General features: G+C 36.0%; 1 protein-coding gene across 2 annotated transcripts; it reads left to right on the top strand.

The window, feature by feature from the left end:
- Positions 1-627: 627 nt before the first annotated feature.
- On the top strand, positions 628-23,532 carry LOC126718133 (uncharacterized). Of its 2 annotated transcripts, none has more exons than XM_050420211.1 (15): positions 628-912; positions 1,853-1,926; positions 5,765-5,842; positions 12,462-12,537; positions 17,555-17,619; positions 18,052-18,153; positions 20,727-20,816; positions 20,908-20,982; positions 21,111-21,143; positions 21,277-21,357; positions 21,597-21,659; positions 21,821-21,883; positions 22,329-22,397; positions 22,690-22,725; positions 22,813-23,532. In XM_050420211.1, the coding sequence occupies exons 1-15, from the start codon at positions 870-872 to the stop codon at positions 23,086-23,088; spliced, it is 1,224 nt and encodes a 407-aa protein (XP_050276168.1). In that variant the 5' UTR covers positions 628-869; the 3' UTR covers positions 23,089-23,532. The 2 variants fall into 2 exon arrangements, with proteins under 2 accessions (XP_050276168.1, XP_050276167.1); XM_050420210.1 differs by having other exon boundaries at positions 629-912; positions 22,681-22,725.
- Positions 23,533-25,625: the final 2,093 nt, after the last annotated feature.

Here is a 25,625-nt window from a genome sequence, read left to right on the forward strand (position 1 = left end):
GTAATGTAATTTTTAAGAGAAAGAGATATATTATTTGATGTGTGGTTTTGTAGGAGATTAGTTTACAAAAATTAAAGTCTCAAACTATTAGAGAAGTTTAATTGTCATTAATGATCTAACGCATTTACAACATTTTTTAAAGCATTTTTTAGTTTCAATTGGTTGGGTTTCTATTAGTCTCATAGTTTGAAAGCCTTATTAGGGAAACAAAAATGCTAAAGCCTAAAGGTACTACAAAATGTTCATAATATGACTTGACAAAAACTATGATTGGTGAACTTCAATAACATAGTTAACGAATGTTTGAATTACTTTTTTGTGATTATTGATATGTCAGTTTGTAAGATTATTAGTAAAATTTGTGGTATCCCCTAGCATTCCTAAAAAAAAAAAAAGTTTCACAATCATTTGAAGCCGAGGAGAGAGCATCCTAGACCCTACCGGTGAAGAAGAAGCTAGGGTTTCGTTTCACTCACTCAAACAAAAAAAAGAAAAAAAAAAGGAAAAGAAAAGAAAACAGTGGGCCTTTCCTTCGGCCCATAACAAAAATCTCCTAATTGCCTCTATTTGGGCTTTTTAGCCCATCTTACGTTTCAACTAACTAGTTGACGGAAATTGAACAGTAAATTTGACGCCAGCAATTCTTCTGTCATCCCGGTGCACTTCTCTCACTCTAGACTCTAGAGCGAGAGAGAGAGAGAGAGAGAGAGAAACAGAGAGGCACAGACCCTTTCTTGTCCAACAATCCATCATTCTTCGTCTCTTCTATTTTCTTCAGAGGAGGAGAATTCAATGCCGTACAGTCACACATATTAGTCTCCACTCAACTCCCACACTACCATCCCATACATATATATATATAGGCGGCGATGGCTCTCCAGATTGGCAAGGTGGCCGTTCTTCTTGGCGCAGGTCAGTGCTTTCTCTCTTTATCTCCTTTCCGATTCTCTGCAATTTTTGTTTCAACTCAGAACTCGTGAGCTTTTTTTTTTTTGTAGAGTTTTTTATTTCAAGTCGTAATCAGTGTTTTTTTTTTGGGGAGGGGGGGGTGGGTTTATATTGTAAAGTTGAAGGAGTTAGGGATTTTGTTAAACCCTAGGTCGTGAACAAATACTTATTGGAATTTGACTATATTTTTTGTGACTGGAATGATCCTATTGACAACAATGTGTGCCAGTGTTATGAAGCGGTTACTGTTCACTGCGATGACCTTTTTTTTTTTTTTTTTTTTTTTTTTTTTTACTATTGACTTAAACAAGCTGGTAAAAGTTTATGTGTTGCCTATTCATATGATTGAATTGGAATTCTGATAAAATTAAAATCTTGTAACTCAACTTATACCTTTTATGTTTGAGAAATGATTAGTCCACAACATTTTCACAACAAATTTTAAGTGGCAGGTTGTTACTGTTGGGGTAAAAATATAATTTTAGTGTTAGGTTCAAATTTGAACTAATAACAACTAACCACCTGTGATTTGTTGTGAAAATGTTGTAAAAATGTTGTGGATGTAGCATCTCTCTTTATGTTTCCAAGAGAGACGTCCACGTTTTTTCTCAATTATTGAATTATAAAAAAAAAAACCTTCAAATTGTTTCTCTAGAAATTGCCATTTGGGAAGGTAGAAGTGGTTTAGGCATTGTGGTCGTGCCGGCTATTGAGCTTGAGAGGAATTTCTGAACTTATGAAGTGGTATTTGGATGTGATGTACTATGCTTTATTGTAATGGTGTAGCCATACTGGTGATATCTTCCTTTTTCGAAGTATTTAGAAGTTAATTTACATTTATATAAGCCTGTTTGAAAGGAAGGAAACTCCATGTTAACTGAGTACTTTATCTTATGTCTTTTAGGTATTGTTGGTTCAATACTTGCGCAAGAAGGACGTATGCCAACTGTATCTGATTTTGTCTCTGGTGCTTTTAAGGTACTTTGTTGCCTATTAACTCTTTTAAGATTTCTCACTTCCCTTGTACTTTCATGATGTCCTCTTTTTTCCTAATCAATTACTTCAAAAAAAAAAAAAAATGCTTGTCATCTATCTTCCAAGTACCTCTATTACAACCAAAAAAAAAAAAAAAATTTATATAAGCGTTAGCCTTAGAATTGTTTGAGTTGGCTATGGATCTATGATGGATTAGTTAGGTTGATCCACACGCATTTTTTTTTTTCTTTTCATTCTATTTGAAGTCATACCAAAGTACTTATTTAATTATTGTGTCCAATATTCATTCCCTTAACTTGAATCAATTCACTCTTTCTCATGTATTTTCACTTAATGATCTTAACATTCTCATTTCATCTATAATCATTTTATGAATATTTCCTTATTTTGAATTCTGTTTTTTTCACATTTTTACACTTAACGATCTTAACATTCTCATTTTAGCTAGACTCATTTTATGAATATGTTGCTTCTTAACAACCCAATATTTAGTACCACTACCATAGAAAATAGCTGGTCTAATAGTAGTTTTTAAAAATTATTCCTTTATTCCAAGTACCTCTACTAAAGAAAATTATTCCTTTTTTGTTCTTTGTTGCTTTTTGTGGAGGATTGCGCATATTTAGTAGATGAAGTGACTTTCCAAACTCTGTGTTTTAGAGTAATCAAGTTTTGTGATGTGTTGCCTTTTTCTTGTAAGTAATAAAAATTTTATTAATAAAATAGATTACTTTATGCTCATGATGATGAGTACTTCGTAACCTAAAAGAATTACAAATGTTATGCACAAAATATAAGAGATTCTGTAAAATCTATGAGATTGCTACAATTTGTAAGACTAAGACCCCACACATGAGACCAATCAAAAAGACTTCTGATCAGCAAAGTTTCCAACTGAATTGTGATTTGTTGGAATCTTCAAAAAGTGCAGTTATTCCTGTCCTTCCACAACAGCCCCTTCACATAATGGTACCACATTCCAAATTTCCAGAGAGTGCTTCCCAAGCAAATTCCTCCACCCAAACAAGGGATCTACGCCCCTCCTCAGTAACACCCATGGTATCCCAAAAGTTCTAAAAACTAGGCTCCATAACAGCCCCTTCACATAATGGTACCACATTCCAAATTTCCAGAGAGTGCTTCCCAAGCAAATTCCTCCACCCAAACAAGGGATCTACGCCCCTCCTCAGTAACACCCATGGTATCCCAAAAGTTCTAAAAACTAGGCTCCATAAAGCGTAGGCTACCTCATAATAAATCAATAAACAATCTACTGTTTCCCCACTACATTGGCACATGTAACACCATCCAACGAAGGTAAATCCATGCTTGGTAAGATTATCACAAGAATTTTCTCCAATGCTGCTGTGCGCACAAAAAGCGACACTCTTTGGAGCCTTCATTAATCATACACTCTTCCAAGGTAAGGGTTAGCACAAGTGCCAAGAAGAGCCTCATGATAAGATCGGAAAGTAAAGGCTCACCCCTTTACAATTTCTAAAGCATCCTATCACACCTCCATTTCCTAGGGATATTGGATAAATAAGATCTAGAAAAGCGTCTACTTACTCAAATTCCCAATCATGAAAAACTCTTTGAACTCGTGTTCCGAAGCCAACCTACCCCACCTACCAGGCAATCTAGGATTGAATGGATTGAGGCATTTTGATCAAACAAGTAGGCATACAAGTCACAAGTTAGGAATCAACTCTTTAAGAGCTTTCCCTCCACGCCAATAATCATGCCAAAATCTTAAATGAGAGCCATCCCCCACTCAAAATACACAAATTGCTGCAAAGTGGCCCAAACCTGCTCTTGTACTCTGCCACAAGCTACAACCATGAGGTACTCTAACTGAACCTGAAGTCCAAGCATTTTATTCCTCCCCATATTTTGTAGCAATCTCCTGTCACCATAAATGTGTAGCCTCATTTATAGTGATTGGGTTAGGTTCCCAATTCAAATCTTAAAATTGTTACTTGAGCTGTGGGTGGAATGATAGAAGTAGGATATGTTATGGGAGTCAAATCCTTGAGTGGACCTGTTCTCAATATCTCATCCTTTATGTTCTTAGTGAGCTCTAGCTCAGCTGGCACCTCCTGCTTATAATTTATTGGTGAGCTTTATAACTTCACTTAAGATCAATTGGGTATGTGCAGGGTAGCCAAAGGCAAGTTGGGCACTTGCCTAGGTGCCCGGGTGATGCAAGACACCACCAAGGCACCTCTATGGATCTAAGGGGAGGCACTTTTGGTGAGGTTCTTGCCTTTAGAGCCTAGGTGAGCTATGTGGGTGCCTTACACCATGTTCAAGGTGCTAAGGCAAGAGTCTCAGTTTTTTTCCCCTTTTTTTTTTTTTTTTTTTTTTTTTTTTTTTTCTACCTCTCACCTCTCAAGCAATTCCCCCTCTTTCTTGATTTCTTCTCTCTCCTCTCAAAAGGTTCTATTTCGTCCCTTTCTTTTTCTGCTCCCCCCTCCCCCTCTCACTCTCCTTTCTCTGTATCACCTCTTTATTATTTCCTCCTCATTTTAGATTTTTTTTTTTTTAATAAATTTTTTATTTCAATCATATAGTCTTTTAGGCTTTAGCTTGGATAGCTCTCTCTCTCTCTCTCTCTCTCTCTGTTTTAGTAGAATTTTATTGTACAACCTTTTTTTTTTTGATAAGTAGTTTATTGTAAAACCTATTGATAGATTAATTATTTATAGAAGCTTGTTGTAGAATTATTGTTAGATTTTCAAAAGCTTGTGGTGAAACCTATTGTTAGATTGAATAATTTATAAACGTTTGTTGCAAAATCTATTGTTATGTTAATTAATTCATAGAAGCTTGTTGTAAAACCTATTGTTAGAATAATTAATAGAGCCTAAATTGTGTCAAGCCTATGTTTAAATAAATTAATAGACATTTTTTCTTCATGCAACACATGTCAAAGACACTTGATTATGATATTTCAATACATTAGATGCATATGATTAAGTTCTATATATATATATATATATATATTAATTATATTTAAATTTGGCGCCTTGCTTCAATCGGGCTAGCACCTTTTTGTCACCTCATGGCTCGGGCAATACAAGGCCTTGGTGCCTTAAGGTCGCCTTTCGCCTTTGACTACCTTGGGGTGCGTGTGTGACTTACCAATAAAAGAAAAATCTGATCCTTTATGTCAAATCTGATTCTTTGGTGTCTGACCATGAAGAAACAATTTTTCTGATGGGAAATCGATTCTTTAATTCTTAGGTATAACTTATTCAAGTAAGGCCATCAAAAGAGGCTTGGAATCATTGGGACTCATACCATAACATGCATGCATGGAGCATGAATTAAATGATTATGGGTCTCTATACTAATAAATAGACCAAAACCAATTGACTAACTTAACCAAGCAGCTGCTTGCTTTATTCTTCTGAATCTGGGTTTTTACTTCCAGCCCACTAATCATACCTTGAACATGCTGCAAACCAAAGAAAAAAGAAAAATTGGAACTTGATAATAAGTGTTTGGTGGACATTATGGTTTTTGTATTATTCTTTTATTCTTGAGCATCATAGGATCCTATAGTTTTTGGATGTGAATTAGATCTCATAGCCATGATTCTTAAGGTATTAGGGTACTCCAAATTCTGCTTGTGTTTAGTTTTGGCATAGGATGCGCTAATTGTCAGTCTGGCTTTTCAATTTCTTTCTCTTATATCAAATAAGATGCTCTCTTGATCACTCTACCTTTTTCTTTCTAGAAGATGTAAATTGAGTTAAATTCTTAATCATTTTTAATGTATTATAAGGTTTTCTAAGTATTAATTTTTTCAATGCAGTTTGTTTTGAAGAAAAATAGACAAGATGATTCTTCCTCGTCAGTTAAAAAACCACGCAATGACTCTCTAATGGCTCAGGTTTGCCCTTGATTTTATATTGTATAGAGATACTTATCAATAAATCTAGTAGTAGGAGGGCTCTCTAAGCTCAAGAATGACTCTTGGCTATTCTCTTATGGTTGCTATGTGCCTTAGAGCATGATGCAGATCTACTACTTAAGTTACTTTTTGCAAGCTTTCTCCTGAATCTCCACTGAATATTATCTCTGACTGAAATTATTTTCAGGCTTTTCGGGGTTATACTTGAGTTAATTTGGCTGGTCAATTCAAGTAGAAAGTTACATTTCACAATACAGAGGTGTTTTTTTTTTTTGAATAGCCAAAAAAAAAAAAAAAAAAACACCCACACTTAAAAATGGTTTACCGTTCAAGTAATATTGGGGGGGGGGGGGTGTGGAGGAGTCAAACCCATGGCAAAGCCACTCCTTAGGACCAAGGTGACAGAAGCCACTCCTTTTATTATTTTATTAGTACTCTCCTTTTATTATTTCTTATAAGTCCTAATTACATCACCCTCTAAACGAGCAAGAATTCTCCGACTTACATTTGAAATAAAATTTTCCTTTTCAAGGTGGTCTTTGCATTCTTATATAGTATTGAGATAGTGGGTTTTCAATGCAACATTATAGGTAAATTCTTTTCCACCCTAACAAGAGTCTTTACATTTTTTTCAATAAAGAGTTCTAGATTGTGTTTTATTTGATAGTAGAGCCCAATGGAAGGCTCAGAGATTTCATAGAATAGTTTGAAACTTTTTTTTTTTTTTTTGATAAGTAACTTAAAAGTTTATTGAAAGAAAACAGCCCCGTACATAGGAAATGTACTAAAGAGGCAAAAATATCAAGAAATCAAAGTACAATGATCAAGCAACCTAGAAAGGGATATACAAGAAAAAGAAGGTAAAACCAAACACCATTCGAGAAGAGTAGAAAAGAAAAAAGACTTAAATTCAAGAATGGACCGTTCGCGATCCTCAAAGCTCCTTGAATTCCATTCCCGCCAGATACACCACATCAAATAGTGCGGCACAATCCTCCAAATAACCATATTACGATGTTGCCTGAAATTGCAAGATCAGCAATCCAACAAATTTGCTACCCTTTGCGGCATCACCCAACAAATACCAAACAAGCAGAAGATCATACTCCACATCTCAAAAGCAATAGGACAGTGAAGGAGGAGATGATCTATAGATTCCCCACACCCTTTGCACATAAAACACCACTCAAGAACAACAAAGTGCCTCTTTTGAAGATTATCTATAGTTAAAATCTTGCCTAAAGCCGTAGTCCAAGAGAAAAAAGCAACCCGAGGAGGAACCTTCGATTGCCACACCATTTTCCAAGGGAAGGGAATGACAGTAGATGGGGAAAGAGAATGATAATACCCACTCACCTTGAAACCTCGACTGCAGGTAGGCTTCCAACAAAGTTTGTCAGCACCAGCACCCCGGACCTTTGTGGAATAGATCAAGACCAAAAACAAATCCAAAGAAATTGACTCTTGATCGTTCACTAAGCGATGAAACTGAATGTCCCAAGAAACTCTCCCATTTGCGTAGCACATAACCTCAGAGACCGAAGCCTCCCTTGTCCTACTAATATTATACAAATCTAGAAACTCCTCCTTAAGAGGACGATCCCTACACCACACGTCATCCCAAAACTTCACACGAGTACCATCACCCACATCATATCGAAGGCACTTGGAAAAATTCAACCAGGTACTTCTAATGCACTTCCACAAACAAACACCATAAGCCCCCGACACAGATTTTGTGCACCAACCACCCCACTCATTCCCATATTTCGCCCCAATGACCCTTCTCCAAAGGGCATCATTCTCCCGACCATAACGACACAACCATTTGGCTAATAAGGCATAATTAAACCTTCTCAAGAACCGAATGCCTAACCCTCCATTCTTCACTAGCCTACAGACCTTAGACCAATTTACTAAATGAATTTTAGGATCATCCCCAATACCAGTCCAAAGAAAATCTCTTTGTAATTTCTCCATCCTCTTAGCCACCTTAACTGGAATAGGGAGAAGAGAAAGGAAATACGTAGGTAAGCTAGAAAGAGTACTCTTAATAAGGGTAACTTTACCCCCCTTGGATAAATACAACCTCTTCCAACCAATTACCCCCCTTGAAACTTTGCATCCATAATATGTATCATCTCCTCCATATTTTGCACAATACCAACTGAAACCATTTCCAACTTCCCCAAATTGACTTTCAAACTTGAAATGGCCTCAAACCTGGTAAGGACATATCTAAAATGCATTCTCGTATTATAATTAGTTCCACAAAATATCAATGTGTCATCTTTACAAAGTAGGTGAGAAATATTCAATGAATTGCTCTCTGAACCGTTTACCATGAAACCCAATGTATAACCCTCACTACTTGATCCATCATCTTGCTAAATGTCCTCATAACAATAACAAAAAGCGTTGAGGAAATAGGGTCTCCTTGGCATAACTCTCGCAAACTTTTAAAGAAATCAATAGGACTGCCTTCTAAGAAGCACGGACATGGCCAATTGCTCTGCATGTCTCTGTTAGTGCTTGTCTCAGCTCAGTAGCACTGCTTTCTGTTAGGTATGGCGATGCTGTCAATTTGTTTGATCTGCTTCTATTTCGCTGACTTCTTGAACTCTCTCGTGTTCATTTTTTTTGTTTAACCTTTATTTGCTTAATAATAAATGCTCTCAATTCTCTAGTCCCTCTCTCGTCTCTACCCATTACCCAACTACACAATAAGTCAAGGCTTTTTTTTTTTTTTTTTTTTCCCTTTTTTATTTCTTGAATGTCAATTGTTTTTTGTTCCTTGAAGATTAACACTGTTACTTAAACAGTAAGCACTTAATATGTAAAACTGGGTAGTTTAATAGTTTCGTTACCTTTTTTTTCTTGGGTATTGATGTACTTTGCAATCTATCATCGATCCATTATTTTGAAATTAAATATGTTTACAAAGATTTTGATGCATGTTACATATTTCTAAAACCTAAAATAAACATGAAATATGTTTTAATATGAAATATTCAAAAAATACATGTTTATCATTTTTTTATAATTGTCTTGTCCTTGTCGCATTGTGTCCTAATTTTTAGAATTCTCCTGTTGGCATGTCCCATGTCTTGTTTGTGTCTATGTTGGTGCTTCTTAGGCTGCCATTTATAAAAATAGAAAATCTGAATGTGGAAATTCAAAAAGAAATCAACCTCTCTTTTTCACCAAAACCACAACTTCTCAGCATATGTAAGAGGAAATCCCAATTTACATGCTCTTTGTTTTCAAGCCATCCCCTCCCTGTCCCTCTAATATGATCAAACTCCAAACCCTCCACGAATGGTCTCCACTCCTCCATCTCCTAATACAATTTTTTATAAAATTGTACTACATCCACCTCTAACTCCTCATATATCACCCCATCCCCCTCCAACAAAATACCCAAATGAGTATACCTGGTATTTTACTTCTTCCCTTTCATGTTTCTCCACATCAGTGAGTCCAAGCTCTCCTTCCTTAGCATCTAACCTCTTCAAATCCTCCAATAATTTTTTCTTATTAATACCCACATTTCCAAACTCTCTACAATTTCATTGTACAATATCTTCTTTCAAAGCCTTCAATTTGTTTGTGAGCACAAAACTAGGAGTATCAAAGAAAGAATGTAGATTCCACCAAGATTGAACACTATCTGCAAACCCATCTGTCTTCACCCACACATTTTCAAACCTGAATGGGCTTTTCCCCCTCTCCATTCCCCTTGCCTCCAAAAGAATTGGACAATAGTCTGAAATAGGACGAGGTAATATCCGTTGGATCACATCCGGAAAGTGTTCCTCCCAATCATGAGAGACCAGAGCTCTATCTATCCTAGAAATTAAAGGCTGGTTTGTACCACTTGACCAAGTATAATGCCCTCCTTCTAAAGGCAAATCAATCAAATTAAGATCCTCAATAAACTAAGAAAATTTTTCCATAGCTGGAGTCAGTCTTGAACCTCCCATCCGCTCACTTGGAAAACATACAATATTGATACCCAAAACCACACCATGGAACTCCCCAAAATTGCTACACTCAAATCAACTCATCCCACATATAACCCCTATCCCTACTCTCATTTGGGCCATAAACCCTTGAATATGCCCACTCAAAACCGTCCACCACCCCTTGCCACCAAACTGACATAGAATAAGTTCCCACCATGTTGTCCACTTGTGCCAGAACCCTCTTATCCCACATAATCAAAATCCCACTTTGATCAGCATCTAAGGCAACCCAGTCTACGTAAGGAGAACTCCACTAACTACAAACCATCTGTCTATCCATGCTGGCAAGTTTCATTTCTTGTAAACAGACCACATAATCAAAAAAAAAAAAAAAAATGCTCTTTGTTATTGTCATGGGGGCTGTGTATCAATGATGGATAAAGAAGTGGGAGGTGGATTTTTATTGGGTGCTGCAGTTGGACACTTGGAGAATGATTTATTGATGATTTCACACCTCTTTGTGGATGACACCTTGAATTTTTCTAATGCTACACCAATCAACTTTGCATTTGAGGTTTGTTTTTACATGGTTTTAAGTTGTATCTAGTTTGAAGGTGCAATTAGGAAATTTGGAGTTCATACTTGTTGGGGGAGTGCAGAATTTGGATGTATTGGCGTATCTTTTGGTAACATTGCATACGCCAATGAAATACCTCACCCCTCTTTTGGGTGCTAAATTCCAGGCAAAAACCATTTGTAACACTATCTTGGAGAAGATGGAAAGAAGATAGATAGGATGGAAGCGCCTTGATCTATCTAACAGAGGTAAGCTTACCTTGGTTAAATGCACACTCGTTAATTTACCCACAAATTTCCACTCCCATTTCCCTATCCCTGTGGATGTAGCCCATCATTGAAAAGACATAGAGAGATTTCTTATGGAGAGGGTTAGGCGAGGAGTCCAAATTCCACCTTGTTAATTTGGAATAAAATATGTGAACCTCTTCAAAGGAAGGGGTTGGCCTTCAAGAATTTGAGATTGTTTAATCAGACTCTGTTGGGGAAGTGATTGTGGTGTTTTGGCACTGAGAGAGAGGCTTTGCTGAGGAGGGTTATAGAGAAGAAACATGGTGATGTTTATGGGCCATATTTCTTCTCTTCGAATGGGTGATACACTTGTACTATATCTGAAGTTTCTTTTCTTGAAAACTCTCTTCGAATGGATGATACACTCTTTTACCATGTCAACCTTTTCTTTGATGGAGATTTTTTAGATTTATTGCACTTGGATTGCTATATTTATAGCTTCCCTTTCTTTCTTTTGTTTCTTTCTGTTTTTTAAATCTTTGTATACTTTTGCATACGCTTTTCCAAATTTAATAAGTTACAATTACTTGTCCCAAAAAAAAGGTACATGGTTGGGAGCCAGAGCCCTTATCAGTTATTGTAGTGCTGGGTAACGGAGAAGATAAGCTTTGTTTGTTGGATGCCTTTTGCACAAAGGAGGTAAGGAGGTTTGAGGTTAAGTCCTATTCTAGAGTTTTAGCTCCTAGGGCGATTTGACCTTCCTTTGGAGAAGCATTTGGAAGCCTAAGGAACCAACTTGAGTTTCTTTCTTTGCACGGACTGTGGCATTGGGGATAATTTTAAAAATAGACAATTTGCGAAAGAGTATTATCGTGGTTAATAGGTGTTGTATGCTTAAAAGAGATGGGGAGACAATTGATCGTCTACTCCTCCATTGTCCTATTGCCAGAGAATTGTGGAATATGGTGTTTAGCCTCTTTGGGGTTCACTTGGCGATGTTGAAAAGAGTCATAGATATGTTAGCCTATTAGCAAGGTTGCTTTGGTTGGCATTTAAACATGGAAATTTGGAAGGCTATTCCTCATTGTCTAATATGGAGAGGAAGGAATACTAGAAGCTTTGTAGGGAAACAAAAGGAAAGTTCTAGATTTGAAATTGTTGTTCTTTATATCATTGTTTGAATGGCTGACAGCAACAATATTATTTTCCTTTTCCCATTTATTGAACATGAATGATCCTTGTAATTTTCTAGTTTAATTGTGGGGTTTTCCGGTGTACACTTCCTGTGTATATAGGTTTTGCATCCCTGTTTTGAATAAATTCTATTATTTAATAATATAAATAAATAAATGAATAAACTTTTTCCAAATATGATTTGCATAAGACCGTTGGAACTCCAGATTTCAGTTTATTGTCGAAGCATCCATTAGCACTAAGAACTAAATTTAAAATCTACTTTCCTTTAACAAATGCATTTTGAGAGCCTGATAGAATTTTTTCTAGCATGAATCTCAACCTATTTACTAGGACTTAGTGATGATCTCATAGTGCGCTCGCTAATAAGACTAATAGGGCGAAAGTCCTTCGCATCCAAAGAACAGTTTATTTATTTATTATTGAGAGCGATAAAATTTGCTTTAAGACGATTTTCAAACAGCCAGGTTTTGTTAAGCTTAAGATTTTCCCCCCCTTCTTCTTTTTTTTTTTTTTTTTCCTTTTTTGTCAAATCTGTTTATCATCCTTAGCAAACTAGAATACCTTGTACTTCTTGGAGACTTATTTAGAATAAAAAATGTAATTCATGATGATGCATTTGACATATCCAGGTTAACAGCCTACGGGAAGAGCTGCAGTTATTGGCATCAAATGGACCAATTACAATTGTGACTACGGGTGTAAGAGGTTAGAGTTATACACATTCTCCTGCATATTAATGGAGATTTTATTATATATTATGTTGATTGACTCTTTGCTGTAGCCACCCTCTACTCTCAGGCCAGCCAACCAACCCCCTCTACCCTTATGTCAGACAGCCAGCCACACTTTACTCTTAAGCCAAACAACCAGCCACCCTTTTTGACCTCTTAGGGCAGACAAGTTGCATCACTTACGGAGGTGGTGCAACATTTGTAGCCTCCTCCTAAGGCTATTGATGACTCTCATCTCATTTTGAGAACCCTTTTGGAGTTCCTCCAAGGGGTAGGCCTTGTGTGGAAAGAAATGATCTAAGGCTTGACTACTGCTTCAAGGTTGAAATTCTAAAGTTTCAAGGGAGTCTCAAAATGGAAGACTTTGTAAATTGACTTAACATTGTTGAGAGGGTCTTTGATTATTATAAATTTTTGGTCAAAAAGAAAGTGAAGCTAGTCACTATTTGATTTAAGGGGAGAGCTTCTGCTTGGTAAGAAAAATCGCAAACTTCTCACCAACAAAGTGGTAAAGTCAAGATCAAGAGTTGAGAGAAGATTAAGAAAAAGCTCCATGAGCAATTTTTTCCTTTCAACTACACCCAAGCACTCTACAAAGACCTACACAACCTTAAGCAAGAAGGTAGTGTAGAGGAGTATACAGAGGCATTTCACCAACTTGTAGTAAGGGTAGATTTGAATGAAAGTGAAGAACAAATGGTTGCAAGGTACTTGAGTGGATTGAAGTCATCCATCCAAGATGTCCTTAGCCTTCTATGATTGTGGAATGTGTCAGAAGCCTACAACTGGGCTTTATTGGTGGAGAAGCAACAAACTAGGCATGCTTTGAGGTCTGGACAGTGGGGTTTCAGGTCTGGTCAGGGGATTTCTAACTAATATAAGGTTGGGAATTTGAGTACTAATGGTAGAGGAGAAACTTCTGGGGTTGGACAGCAAGCAGCAGGCCCTAAACCCACTATTACAACCCCAAAACGGTCCGAAACAGCCACTGTTGATGGGGGTGGGGTTAGACAGCAACAAGTGGGTACTTTCAAATGTTTTTAGTTTGGAGAGCCGGGGATCGAACTTCGGATTGTAGGAAGAAGGCTCTTATGTTGGAGGAGCTTGAACGTGAAGATGGAGAACCCATTTTTGATCAACCTTCAAATTAGGAGGTTGGTGGTGATTTTGAAGAAGAGGGCTTGACACTTGTGATGAGGAAGACTCTTCTTGCTCCTAAACTCAATTCTGAAGAAGATTGGTTGGGAACCAATATTTTTTATACAACTTGCAACATTTGAGGAAGAGTTTGTAATATGATCATTGATGGGGGGAAATTGTGAAAGTGTGGTTTCTCAAGAGGTAGTTGATGAGTTGAAGCTTGCGTCTCAAGATCACCCACATCCTTACAAACTTTCTTGGTTCAAGAAGGGTAATGAGGTGAAAGTATCAAAGCGTTGCTTGGTGCCATTTTCTATCCGGAAGAAGTATTTTGATGAAGCGTGGTGTGATGTAGTACCAATGGATGCATGCCATATCCTTCTTAGAAGGCCTTGACAATATGATTGCCGAAAGATGCATGATGGGAAGAAAAACACCTATACCTAAAGCGAAGATAACAATTTACTTTGCTACCAATGAAGGAAAATGTGACTTCTAAACCCTCTGTAGCCTCTTTACTTGCTTCTAAAAACTTCATTCAAGAAAGTCAAGGTAGTGGCTACATTTTGGCATTGATTCCAGTCAACATAGTGGCTGGAACGGTCTATCATAGTGTTGTTAGTGAGTTATTCTAGCAATATGGTGATGTTTTTCCCCATATGTCACCTCTCAACTTGCATCCTATGCGAGACATTCAATATGCCATTGATTTGGTATCGGGAGCAGCCCTTCCAAACAAGGCAGCATATCATATGGCTCCAAAGGAGAAGGAAGAGTTGCAAAAACAAGTTCAAGAGCTCCTTGATAAAGGCTACATCCGGGCTTGTATTAGCCCTTGTGCAGTACTCGCTCTCTTGACTCCTCAGAAGGATGGTTCTTAGAGGATGTGTATGGATAGTAAAGCTATCAACAAGATCATAATCAAGTTTCGCTTTCCAATTCCTAGATTGGATGATATGCCAGATAGATTGATTTTCAAAGTGGGTATCATCAAATTAGAATTTGCCTTGGAGATGAATGGAAGATGGCTTTCAAGATGCATCATGGATTATTTGAATGACTTGTTATGCCATTTGGCTTGACAAATGCACCAAGCACTTTCACGAGGGTGATGACACAAATGTTGCAACCACTATTGGGGGTTTGTGTTGTGGTGTATTTTGATGATATTTTGGTGTATAGCTGCTGTTTGGAGGACACTTGCTGCATTTACAACTCATGCTTGACATCTTGAGGAGAGAAAAGTTCTATGGTAACATGAAAAAATGTAGCTTTGGGATGGATCAAGTAGCGTTTTTGGGGTATGTTGTGTCTTCCAAAAGAGTGTTCATAAATGAAAATAAGGTTTAAGGCAATTGTTGACTGGCCTACACCTTCAAATGTGCATGAGGTGAGGAGTTTCCATGGCCTTACTACCTTCTATAGAAGGTTATTAACAATTACAACACCATTGCAGCACCTCTCACCAATTGTCTCAAACAAAAGTCCTTTGTTTGGACTAAAGAAGCCTAAGAAAGTTTCTAACTTTTGAAGAGGAAGTTAACAAAAGCTCCTATCCTTGCCTTGCCCAATTTTGACAAGATATTCAAGCTTAATTGTGATGCATCAGGAGTGGAAATTGATGGTGTCCTTAGCCAAGAAGGGCACCCCATAGCTTTCTTTAGTGAGAAGTTGAATGGGTGAAAATTTAGGTATTCTACCTATGACAAGGAGTTCTATACTATTGTTCAAGCCATCAAGCATTGGAGTTATTATTTGGTCTACAATGAGTTTATTTTACACACCGACCATGAGGTTTTGAAATATCTCAATAGCCAATCCAGAGTAAACAGAAGGCATGCTAAGTGGGTAAGTTTTTTTGCAACAATTCACTTTCTCTTTGAAACATCAGTCGGGAATTCTCAACAAAGTGGCTTATGGGTTGAATAGGAGGACTAATTTCTTGGTGGAAATGCAAGCTAAGGTCGTTGGTTTTGAAGTTTTCAAGGAGAACTACCAAGGTGGCCCACATTTTGGTAATCTATGCTAACAGTTACAGCAGGGATAGCAACTTGCCAACTCTGATTTATGGTTAAAGGATGAATTTCTTTTCAAAGGGCTGAAATTATGTGTGCCTAAATGTTCTCTAAGGGAGTTGATGATTGTTGAACAGCATAATTTGGGGCATTTTGGCATGTCAAAAGCCCCAGAATTCCTTCAACAAGACTACTTTTGGCCGGGAATGATTAAAGATGTTGAGCGGCATGTTCAAAGGTGTCAAGTTTGTTAGAAGGGAAAGGTTACAACCTCTAATGCAGGTCTATATTTAACTCTTCCAGTGCCTAATAAACCATGGGAATGTATTAGTATGGATTTTGTCCTTGGTCTTCCACCTACACAACGAAAGAATGATTCAATCATGGTGGTAGCGGATCGTTTCTCCAAGATGGCTCACTTCATCCCATGCAAGAAGACTTTGGATGCTTCCAAAGTGGTTGTTTTATTCTTCAAAGAAGTCTACAAGCTTCATGGTGTACCATTCTCTATTATTTAAGACAAAAAATGCTAAATTTCTTGCTCATTTTGGTGAACTCTTTGGCACAAGATAGGGACTGAATTGAGCTATAGTACTTCTTTCCACCCCCAAATGGATTGACAAACTGAATTTGTCAACCAGAGTCTTGGGAATCTCTTGAGATGCTTGATTGGTGAACATCCAAGGAATTGGGAAAGTATCTTTATGTTGGCTGAATTTGCTTACAACTCTTCTCTTAGTAGGACTTTTAAAGCATCTCCTTTTGAAGTTGTGTATGGGATTAAACCTTTAAGTGTCTTAGATTTGGCACCATTGTCACTTTCTGAGAAGGAGAATGTAAGAGCAAAAAAAAAAGAAAAAAGGACAAAGTTTATGCAATCTGTCCATGCACAAGTCAAGGAGAGAATTGAACATTCCAATGCAAATTACAAGGCTGCTGCTGATATTCATCGATGGAGACTAAATTTCATGGAAGGGGACCTCGTTTGGGTGATTTTGACTAGGGTTCCTACAAAGTATTGACTAAAATCAATGACAATGCCTACACAGTCCAACTACCCCCCTCTTTTAAATGTTTCTAATGCCTTCAATTTGAAGCCTTATTTTCCAGTTGAAACTTGAGGGCAAGTTTCCTTTATGGAGGGAGTATGATGTAGCCACACTCTACTCTTAGGCCTGCCAACCAACTCCCCCTACCCTTAGGCCAGACAACCATCCACCCTCTACTCTTAAGCCAAACAGCCAGCCACCCTTTCTGATCCGTTAGGGCAGACAACCAGCCACCCTTTCTACTCTTAGTTATTTGATCTTGATTTCCACCACTTTTATGTTCCAACTAAACTTTATCAGGGGAATTCGTGTTGGACATTTATATCATTTCCTACCTCATTAAATGAAACATAAATATGGGCACAGATGAATGAGCATCAATATAGTGTCTTGCTCAATAACCTAGGCTGGCATTTCTTTTGTCGATTGTTTGTTGGCTTCCATGTTTTTTAAGTTGTCAATCATTTTTAGGGGAAAAAAGAAAAAAAGAAAAAAAGAAGAAAAAACTCTATGAATTAGCTGTATTTGAAGTTGTTGGCTCAAACTTTAGAACTTTATTTGAACTTTTAACTAACATTAACATTCTCCTCTGACCTTCATGCTCATTTCCATGCTTTCTGTATGACATTATTAGATTATAGTTTAAACTAGTGAGTAGTGACATTAGTGACACTCCTTTGACAACAACAGCTTCCAATTTACTAATCATTATTGATGGGGTCTTGAAGTATGCTGTATCTTTAGCTCTGTAGTAGTTCCTGAGAAGACTTGTTTTCTCTATGTGCAGGTACTATCAGATATGGTGTTATTATCGTTGTGGTAGTTTTAGGATACGGCTATGTTTGGTGGAAGGTATAATGTTTTTATACCTTGTTTAAGTATTGTAATCATGGATATGATGATGCTTCATCTATCATTATATATGTCCATATAAAAGAAAATTCTTGATATGTCCTACTTTTCTAAGCCAAGAGCCTTGTAGCTACGAGGACAACCAGGGTTTGAATCCACCCTCCCTCCCCCATTATTGTAACTATCAAATTATCAACAACAAAAAATCCTACTTTTCTAAAGATTTTTGCATTAACATGTGTTTAGTATTATACCCATATTATGTATCTGTATCCGTTCCTCCTACGATATGATGTAATCAACCCTTTTCCCTTCTCCATACTCCTTGTTCTCATGAAATTTTTTTTATGCTACTTTAATTTGTATCTTTAGTACCATGTCTTCCTTTTAGTTACTGATGAACTTTTGAGTGCATCTGTTGTATGATTGCAGGGCTGGAAACTCCCTGATATGATGTTTGCTACAAGGCGTGGTTTAGCTGATGCTTGCAATTCTATAGCTAAACAGCTTGAGACTCTGTATTCATCAATCTCAGTAAGTTTTGTACTTCTGATCCTTTTGTACGTGTTCAATCAACATTGTGAGTGTGAAAGAATCACCAAACTATATTATCCCTCAATGACAAAAATACATAAAATTTTCTTGTTCTAGATAATAATGTGGTACTCTTTACTGCTTTTGTCAATATTATTTTATCTAAACAAAAGTTTCTGTTCATTAGACCATGAAAAACATCAGATGGGAAGCTATGGGTTTACTTGTAATTGTTCTTTATTATTCGATGCTTGTCAACCTGGTTGTCAGTTATCTTGTGCTGCCGATGGCATCGAATAGCCTTGTATCTTAGCTTTGGATGACAAAATGAAGTATTATATAATTTATATGTCAAAACCATAATTGAAATTGAATAATAAAATAGATAGTGAAAATAAAAGAGCAAAAATTACTAATACCAATAACCAAGCCTTAGTCTCAAATTATTTAGGTAGGCTATGGATTCTCAAAAGATTAGTAAGGATCGGTCAAAATGTATTCTTTTCCTCCATTCTATTCTATTTGAAATCATACTCTTTGTTTGTTCCTTAATTCACATTTTTTTTTTATTACTTCTACTAATAGTATTTTTGTCTTCCTTCACCTTTTTTCTATTCCCTTTATTTGAATCAACTCAGTCTTTCTCACCGATGCATTAATTGCTATTCTCTGAACGTGACCAAACCATCTCAAGTGACTGTCCTTCATCTTTTCATCATTAGGCTCAACCTATCTTTAAGCAAATTTCCTTATTTCGAATCCTATCCTTGTTAACATTTCGAGTTCAGCTACACACATTTTATGAATATGTTGCTTAACTGTCCAACATTGAGTATTATAGAATGTAGTTGGTCTTATGATTTTTTTTTTTAATTATTTATTTTTCAATAACATAGGAAACCTTTCTAAAAAAGAGCCCTTTAGATTCGCCTCTAGCCAATAAAGCTTAAGTGCAACTAACCCCACCTGCCAGAACCAGTTGCAAGGTAATCCAGGTTCATTCAACCTTGATGGGTTGATGGAGTAAGCAGTTTATACTAATGCCTAGGTTCAACTGGTCTTATAAATTTTCCCTTTAACTTAATAGTATTTTTAAATTTCTTGGCAACAGAGTTTCACTTAGAGCAATCTATGTTAATAATTCGAATAATTTTAATATACTTATAAGGCACCACTTGATGAAAGCATAGTTTTAAGTGTGTCAAATGAGGGGGCAATGAGCTTTCCACTTGGCATAAGTAGGAAAAAAAAAGAGAAAAAATATAAAGAAAAAAAGAGAGAGAGCATCTATTTGGTGCAACTACCAAGTGTAGGACACAACTTTTATTGTGTAATATATGATGTTAACATATTGTACATTGTGATTCTAACTTAGGATAGAAGGTCTCACAATTATATATATATATTTTGATAACTAAGTTTGGCTGGCCCCAATGGGAGGGGGAAGGGGAGATTCGAACTTGTGATTGCTTAAATAAGCATGGTTCTAGCTAATTGTGCTATCCTTGGGATTAGGGTCTCACAGTAATTTATGCGGAGTGACTTTGCTATGGCGTAGTATCTAAAATTCTTCACCAGATTGGGTGTTAGTGATTCAATTTTCTATAAATTATATAAGTATATTTAAAAAATCTGCATTAGGCTGTACAGATCACATATTTTTTAATTCATTAATATATAGTTTTATAATGTCAATCACTTGCCTTTAAAATTTTTAGGTATCATTTTTGAGGAAAGTCAATTGAAAATGATAAATCTAAAAGGACTTATGAGGATAGCTGTATTTATCTAAAACAAAAGGACATGTCAGGACAGATTCAAAACACGAAACTTTTGTGAGAGATTAGAAAATGTGCAACTTATTGCTTTCAAATAGTGTAATTTATTTGTTAAATGGGTTAGATAGCATATATTTGTGAGATGGAGAGGGTAAAACTTGAAAGGTACACATTCAAATTGAGATAGAAAGGGTGAAATCAGAAAAACATTATTATGGTGATGAAGAACAACAATTGTAGGAGATAATAACCTTTGGATTTGGATAATGTCACATGATAACAAGCACGTGTCAACCACCATTTCCTCCTTGGTTGATACTATGTTGCAGAAGACTATCATGTGATTTTATTAGAGAGAGAGAGAGAGAGAGAGAGAGAGGATTATCAAATGATTATTTTTATTTTATGAATTTCTTTGCCAGGAAATTTATTTTGTTTTTTGTTTTCCTGTCTTTTCAGGCTTATAATTGTCTGTGTACTTAGTTCAAACCCATCTTAAAAATGATACTTTTAGCTAACTATATTGCAAAACCAAGTGCAACCTGCCAAAAGGATTAAGTGTATTAATGGTGAACATGATTATGCTGGTGATGATACTTCTCATTATCATCTAAGTAGTGCAGAACTTTCTTGAACATTCGAATAACTGTCATTCTATACTCTGCATTTTACTTGAAGAAATTACCTGAAACTGATTTTCTTGTCATGTATTTGGAATATCTTGTTGATTTAATCTATTATGAGAAATAGAGACATGTCTGATTTCTTACATAGTGGTGATTTTATTTTTCTCAGGCCACCAAGAGGGAACTATCTTCAAGAATGAACATCATGGATTCTACTTTGGACAAGTGTGCAGCAATTAATTCCGAAACACAACAGGAGGTGGGTCCAAGTCAAGCATTAGCCAGTAGTTTAGGTAGTCCTATGGTTTCTGTTTCAACTTTATTTACACAGCATTTATTAAGCTGTTTAGGTTTCTGACCTACGAAAAAGTACGGATTTCGTCGGTGTGGATGTTATAAATATCCATGATGCAGTACAGACTCTGGTGAGTCATCTTCAAGATTCTATTTTTTATTTTTCAGTTTTTGTTTTTGTAGCTCAATCACGTCTATAAGTTTTATCCTGGATGTGAAATTTAAATTTAATCTTTCTTCTTATTTTTTGGTGCCTCAGGAAACTAAGATTAGCAGAATAGAAGGGAAGCAGGTAGTTCTTATACAGCCAACATTATTTAGATTCCCTATAAAATAAAGTGTTTTTACTTTATAATATGGTTTGCTATTTACAGCCCATGAATATGTTTTGTGCTGATGGTCATGGCTTCTGATTATCTGCTTAGGATCTTACAAATGAAGGAGTAAGGAGGTTGTGTAGTTACACCTGGAATCTGCAAAATAGCAGAACCACAGAAAGTACTCAGGCATGAACTGAACCTTTTCCGTTTGAATGATTATTTGTCAAGACTTCTATTGCTCATTTGTACTATTTCATATTACACTATGTCAAACAATGTCCTCCACAAAATTTTCAGTATCTTAATTTTATTACTGTTAACCAGAATATCTTTACTCAATTGATTTCCGCCCATCTCAATATCAGAATTTCTTTTCAGCTTGTATGTTTCTGCCCCATATTAACTGTGATCTCTAAACTCTGTAGGCATTGCCTTCCAGTTCCTCCAAGCTTGCTCTTGAACAGCCACCTTCTACTCCCTCTTCAAAGGTATAATAATATATGTACATTGATTTAATTATGCATTCTTAGTATGTATGTATACATTTGTATACTATTCACACACAAAGCTTGGATATTTAATCTCCTAATTTCTTTCAGATTGTATATTTCATCTCTCCCATATGAACTATTTTCTTTAAATTTTGTAGGTGGCACCATCCATTTCCTACAGGCCAGCTCTTGAACAGCCACCAGTTACACCCTCATCAAGTGTAAAAATTGTCCACTCGCTTAATTAGATAACATTTAAAATTAAGTCATTAGAGCTTATTGTCTAATTCTTATCTTTGACACACATCCACGACCACTTGTATGGGAGTCCTAACCTTCTAATGTTTCTGGATGTAAGAAACCCCAACTTTCTTGGAAACATCTGGAAAGGTCTCCTTTTTGGTTTTCCATATTGATTTAGTGGTTTTATGATCTGTCTTTGCTTGAATTTGGAATTGCAAAAGGTTCAATTGACAGCCTGTTAATCTTTTCCTCTGTTCTGGCCATAAAAGTAGCAAAGAAGAAAACCAGCTCAACAGATGGAAATATATTAAAATGATGTCAAATACATAGTTCACTTGTATTGCCCTATATTTTGTTCCACCCTTGATGTGCTTGTTATGTTCTTGAAATGATTTTCTAACTTCATTCTACTTGTGCATGTAGAGTGCTTCTTTGCCCCCCGATATATCTGCTGAACCTCTGTCTTCCCCAAGTTCTAATGGATCTCACCAGGTTCCTATACTTTTCTACTCCTTTGGGTTTAGTAAAGGCTGAAAGAGGGGCCTTTCAGTGTCTGGTTTACACCCCATTTATAGCTTTTCCTTCCCTCTTTGGAATGTACAACAGAATATGGCTCTAGTTTCCTATCAACTGATATGAAACTCCTAAGTGTTCCTCAAAGAATTACTTTGGGATTTGTGTCCCTCCCTTCGACCAACTTGAACAACAAAGAGAGAATTACTCCTTTTTCATGACTTCCATTTCTGTGCCTCTCTCCTGATGTGTTCTTTTTCAGGTGAAACAGTCGTTGCAGAATGTTGTCTCAGCACCTGGTCTCAAGGTTAACCTGGACTTTTATATTTTTGGATTTGTATTCTTTTTTTTTATTGTGCATCCACAATCTTGAATATTCTCAATCTGTTTTCAGGACATTAATGTAACTTCAAAAGTGGTTGAGGCCTCAAGAAATCATGAGGTTTCTAATGGGAATCGTACTCCTGAAGACTCAAGAAATCATGAGGTTTCTAATGGGAATCATACTCCTGAAGACACCAATAGTGGGGCTTCAAGTTCTGGTCGGTTCGGGCTGTGGTTTCCTAGCTTTAGAACTCCATTCCTATCAAGATCGCTTAGTGTGACTAATACAGTGTTACAACAATCACGTTCAAGTAGTCAACACTCACGTTCAAGTAGTCAACAATAATGAGGATCTTTTGCGTTGATCTCAATTAGAACATCTACGTAACGATATACCACTGGACTCTGCTTCTGGAGAAGATTTCAGGGGTTACTTGTGGCTGGCCCGAGACCTGTTAAATATAGGTTGTGCTCGTGCCAAATTGATGGAAACAGGATTAGGCACTGAATGTTGTGGAGCTGTTTACGTTATAACTTTTAATTAGGATTTTTTATTTTTTTATTTTTTTATGTGTAATTAAAATTATATAGTTTTTCCTTTTTGGCCTAAAGAATGGTGGCTGCAGGAAAGACAGGGTTTGGCAAACAAAGAGAGGCTTCCAAAATTAAGTATGCTAGTCACTAGCACGGGGTTATCTTTTGTTAGAAGAGTGTTCATTCCTCCCTTGTTTTTTGGTTTGGGCATTGATAGATTGGATGTACATATTTTATGAGAACTTTTCTTCACTTTTGTTGACCTTGAGGTGGTTGGGGAAAAAAAAAATAATTTAGAATGCATTTCACAACAAAGAAATACATTGTATGAAGGACAAAGACATAAGATAAAATTCTTTTTTAAGTAATTTTGTTATACACTCCAATCTCCTCGGTACTTTTCTTCTCCTTGACTTGATCTTCCAACCAATACATATGCGAATCCAATCACAATTGAACATAGTTTACCTTTTTTGTATATTTCCTTAAGGAAACACACTAACATTTAATCATAGGAAATTGCAAGGGGGGAAAGTTGAGAAAAGTAATCACAACATAAAAGAATGGAAAAAGTGATCGGACCTGTCAACATTTTTTTGTTCATCACCTACAAAACCCTTGCACCGTACTTGTAATTACTAATAATTTATTTATTTTTTATCTATTGTTACTACGTTTCTGTTGAGTCATATCAGCGTAGCATTTCAGTCCAGTTTGGTCTATTTTGTCTAATTTGGTTCACTTTGGTCCATTCGATCTATTTCGGTGCACTTTCCAACTTGGTCCACTTAGTCCATTCGATACATTATCAGCGTAGCATTTCAGTCCAATTTGGTCTATTTTGTCTAATTTGGTTCACTTTGGTCCATTCGATCTATTTCGGTGCACTTTCCAACTTGGTCCACTTAGTCCATTCGATACATTTTGGTTTCTTTTGGTCCACTTAGCTCCATTCAATCTATTTTGGTCTACTTTAGTTCATTTTGGTCAACTTCGGTTTATTCAGGTCCATTTTGTCCAGTTTGGTCTAATTTAGTCCATTCGGTCCACATCGATGATGTTTTAGGAGAAGAGGTTCCTTCTCAATGTTATATTGGTAGGTTCTTGATAAAATTGCATTAAATTTTTTTTGATGGGTAAAAATTACATTTTTTTATTGTGATTAAAGTCTTGTGTGTGTGTGTAAGTGAGGGATTTATTTATATCTGCTTTCTCTTTAGGCAATTTAATATATATAGAGTATGAATCATTGATAAGGAGCACTTGAAAGAAATTCTAATCACACATTACATTATCTATAAAATATTATGCCTTAAATAATAATTGAATATAAAAAGCATTATGTTTCCTTAAAAATAAATAATTAAAAAAAAAAAAAAAAACCTTTCTAAATTTTAAACACTTTCAAATAAAAAAATATAGATAGTTTAATTTTGAAAATCTAATATATTGTATCAACTATTCTTTGTTTGAAAATAATCACATCATTTTAAGAAGGGTTTGAGATTAACACTTTTAAGTCTCACCTACTATGTTCATTTTTCACTTAAAACAAAAAAAAAAAAAAAAAAAAAAATCAAAATTTTCAATGCATCGTATGAGTCTATTACTAGTTATTGATAAAATGTAAAAAATGTATTTATTGATAGAAAATTATATGGGTGCACCAGAAATGACAGCCTGCCAACCGATTGCAATATGCAATTATAGACCCTGCATATTTAGCTAACATTATAGAAACCCTAAGGCAATCTTGGAAACAGAGTATAAATAGCAGCAACTAAAAGTCTATAGCTTTGAATTTTAGAGTTTGAAGATTGCATAGCAAAAATCACCTGCTGAACATCTGTTTCAAAAATAACATAAAAAAAATGCCAACATTAATTAGTTCATTTGGTTAATTGTAATCGGAACCTTAATTAAATCCTCAACACATATTAAACCTGAAACATAACGTGGTTCTACTTAAATGGGCTAATGTTTAATTTGTTATATTCCTAAACAAAAGGATTTATTTACCAAATGATAAATCTGGAAAAATCGGTCTTAATATTTTCATGTATTATGCTCACTAGAGGTTCAAAATTGGGTCCTACTTTTGTTGGACCTTTGATCAAAATTTAATTCCATTTTGTATTCCATTCCAACTCAAAACTATTAAAAATTGCTTCTGTGACTCAATTGGCACTTCCGTATAGATGACCAGCTTGTTTGGCATGAAAAACAATGTAGGCAATTTTTTTGGTTCGGAGTGCTTCTCATTTGGCTTTAACATGATAACAATGTGATTTGGAGGGTGTTTCATCAACTGCTATTCAGGATCAAAGGCTTTTGGAAGGTTATGTAATG

The sequence above is a fragment of the Quercus robur genome, chromosome 3 (assembly GCF_932294415.1).
Source record: "Quercus robur chromosome 3, dhQueRobu3.1, whole genome shotgun sequence".
Classification (NCBI taxonomy): domain Eukaryota; kingdom Viridiplantae; phylum Streptophyta; class Magnoliopsida; order Fagales; family Fagaceae; genus Quercus; species Quercus robur.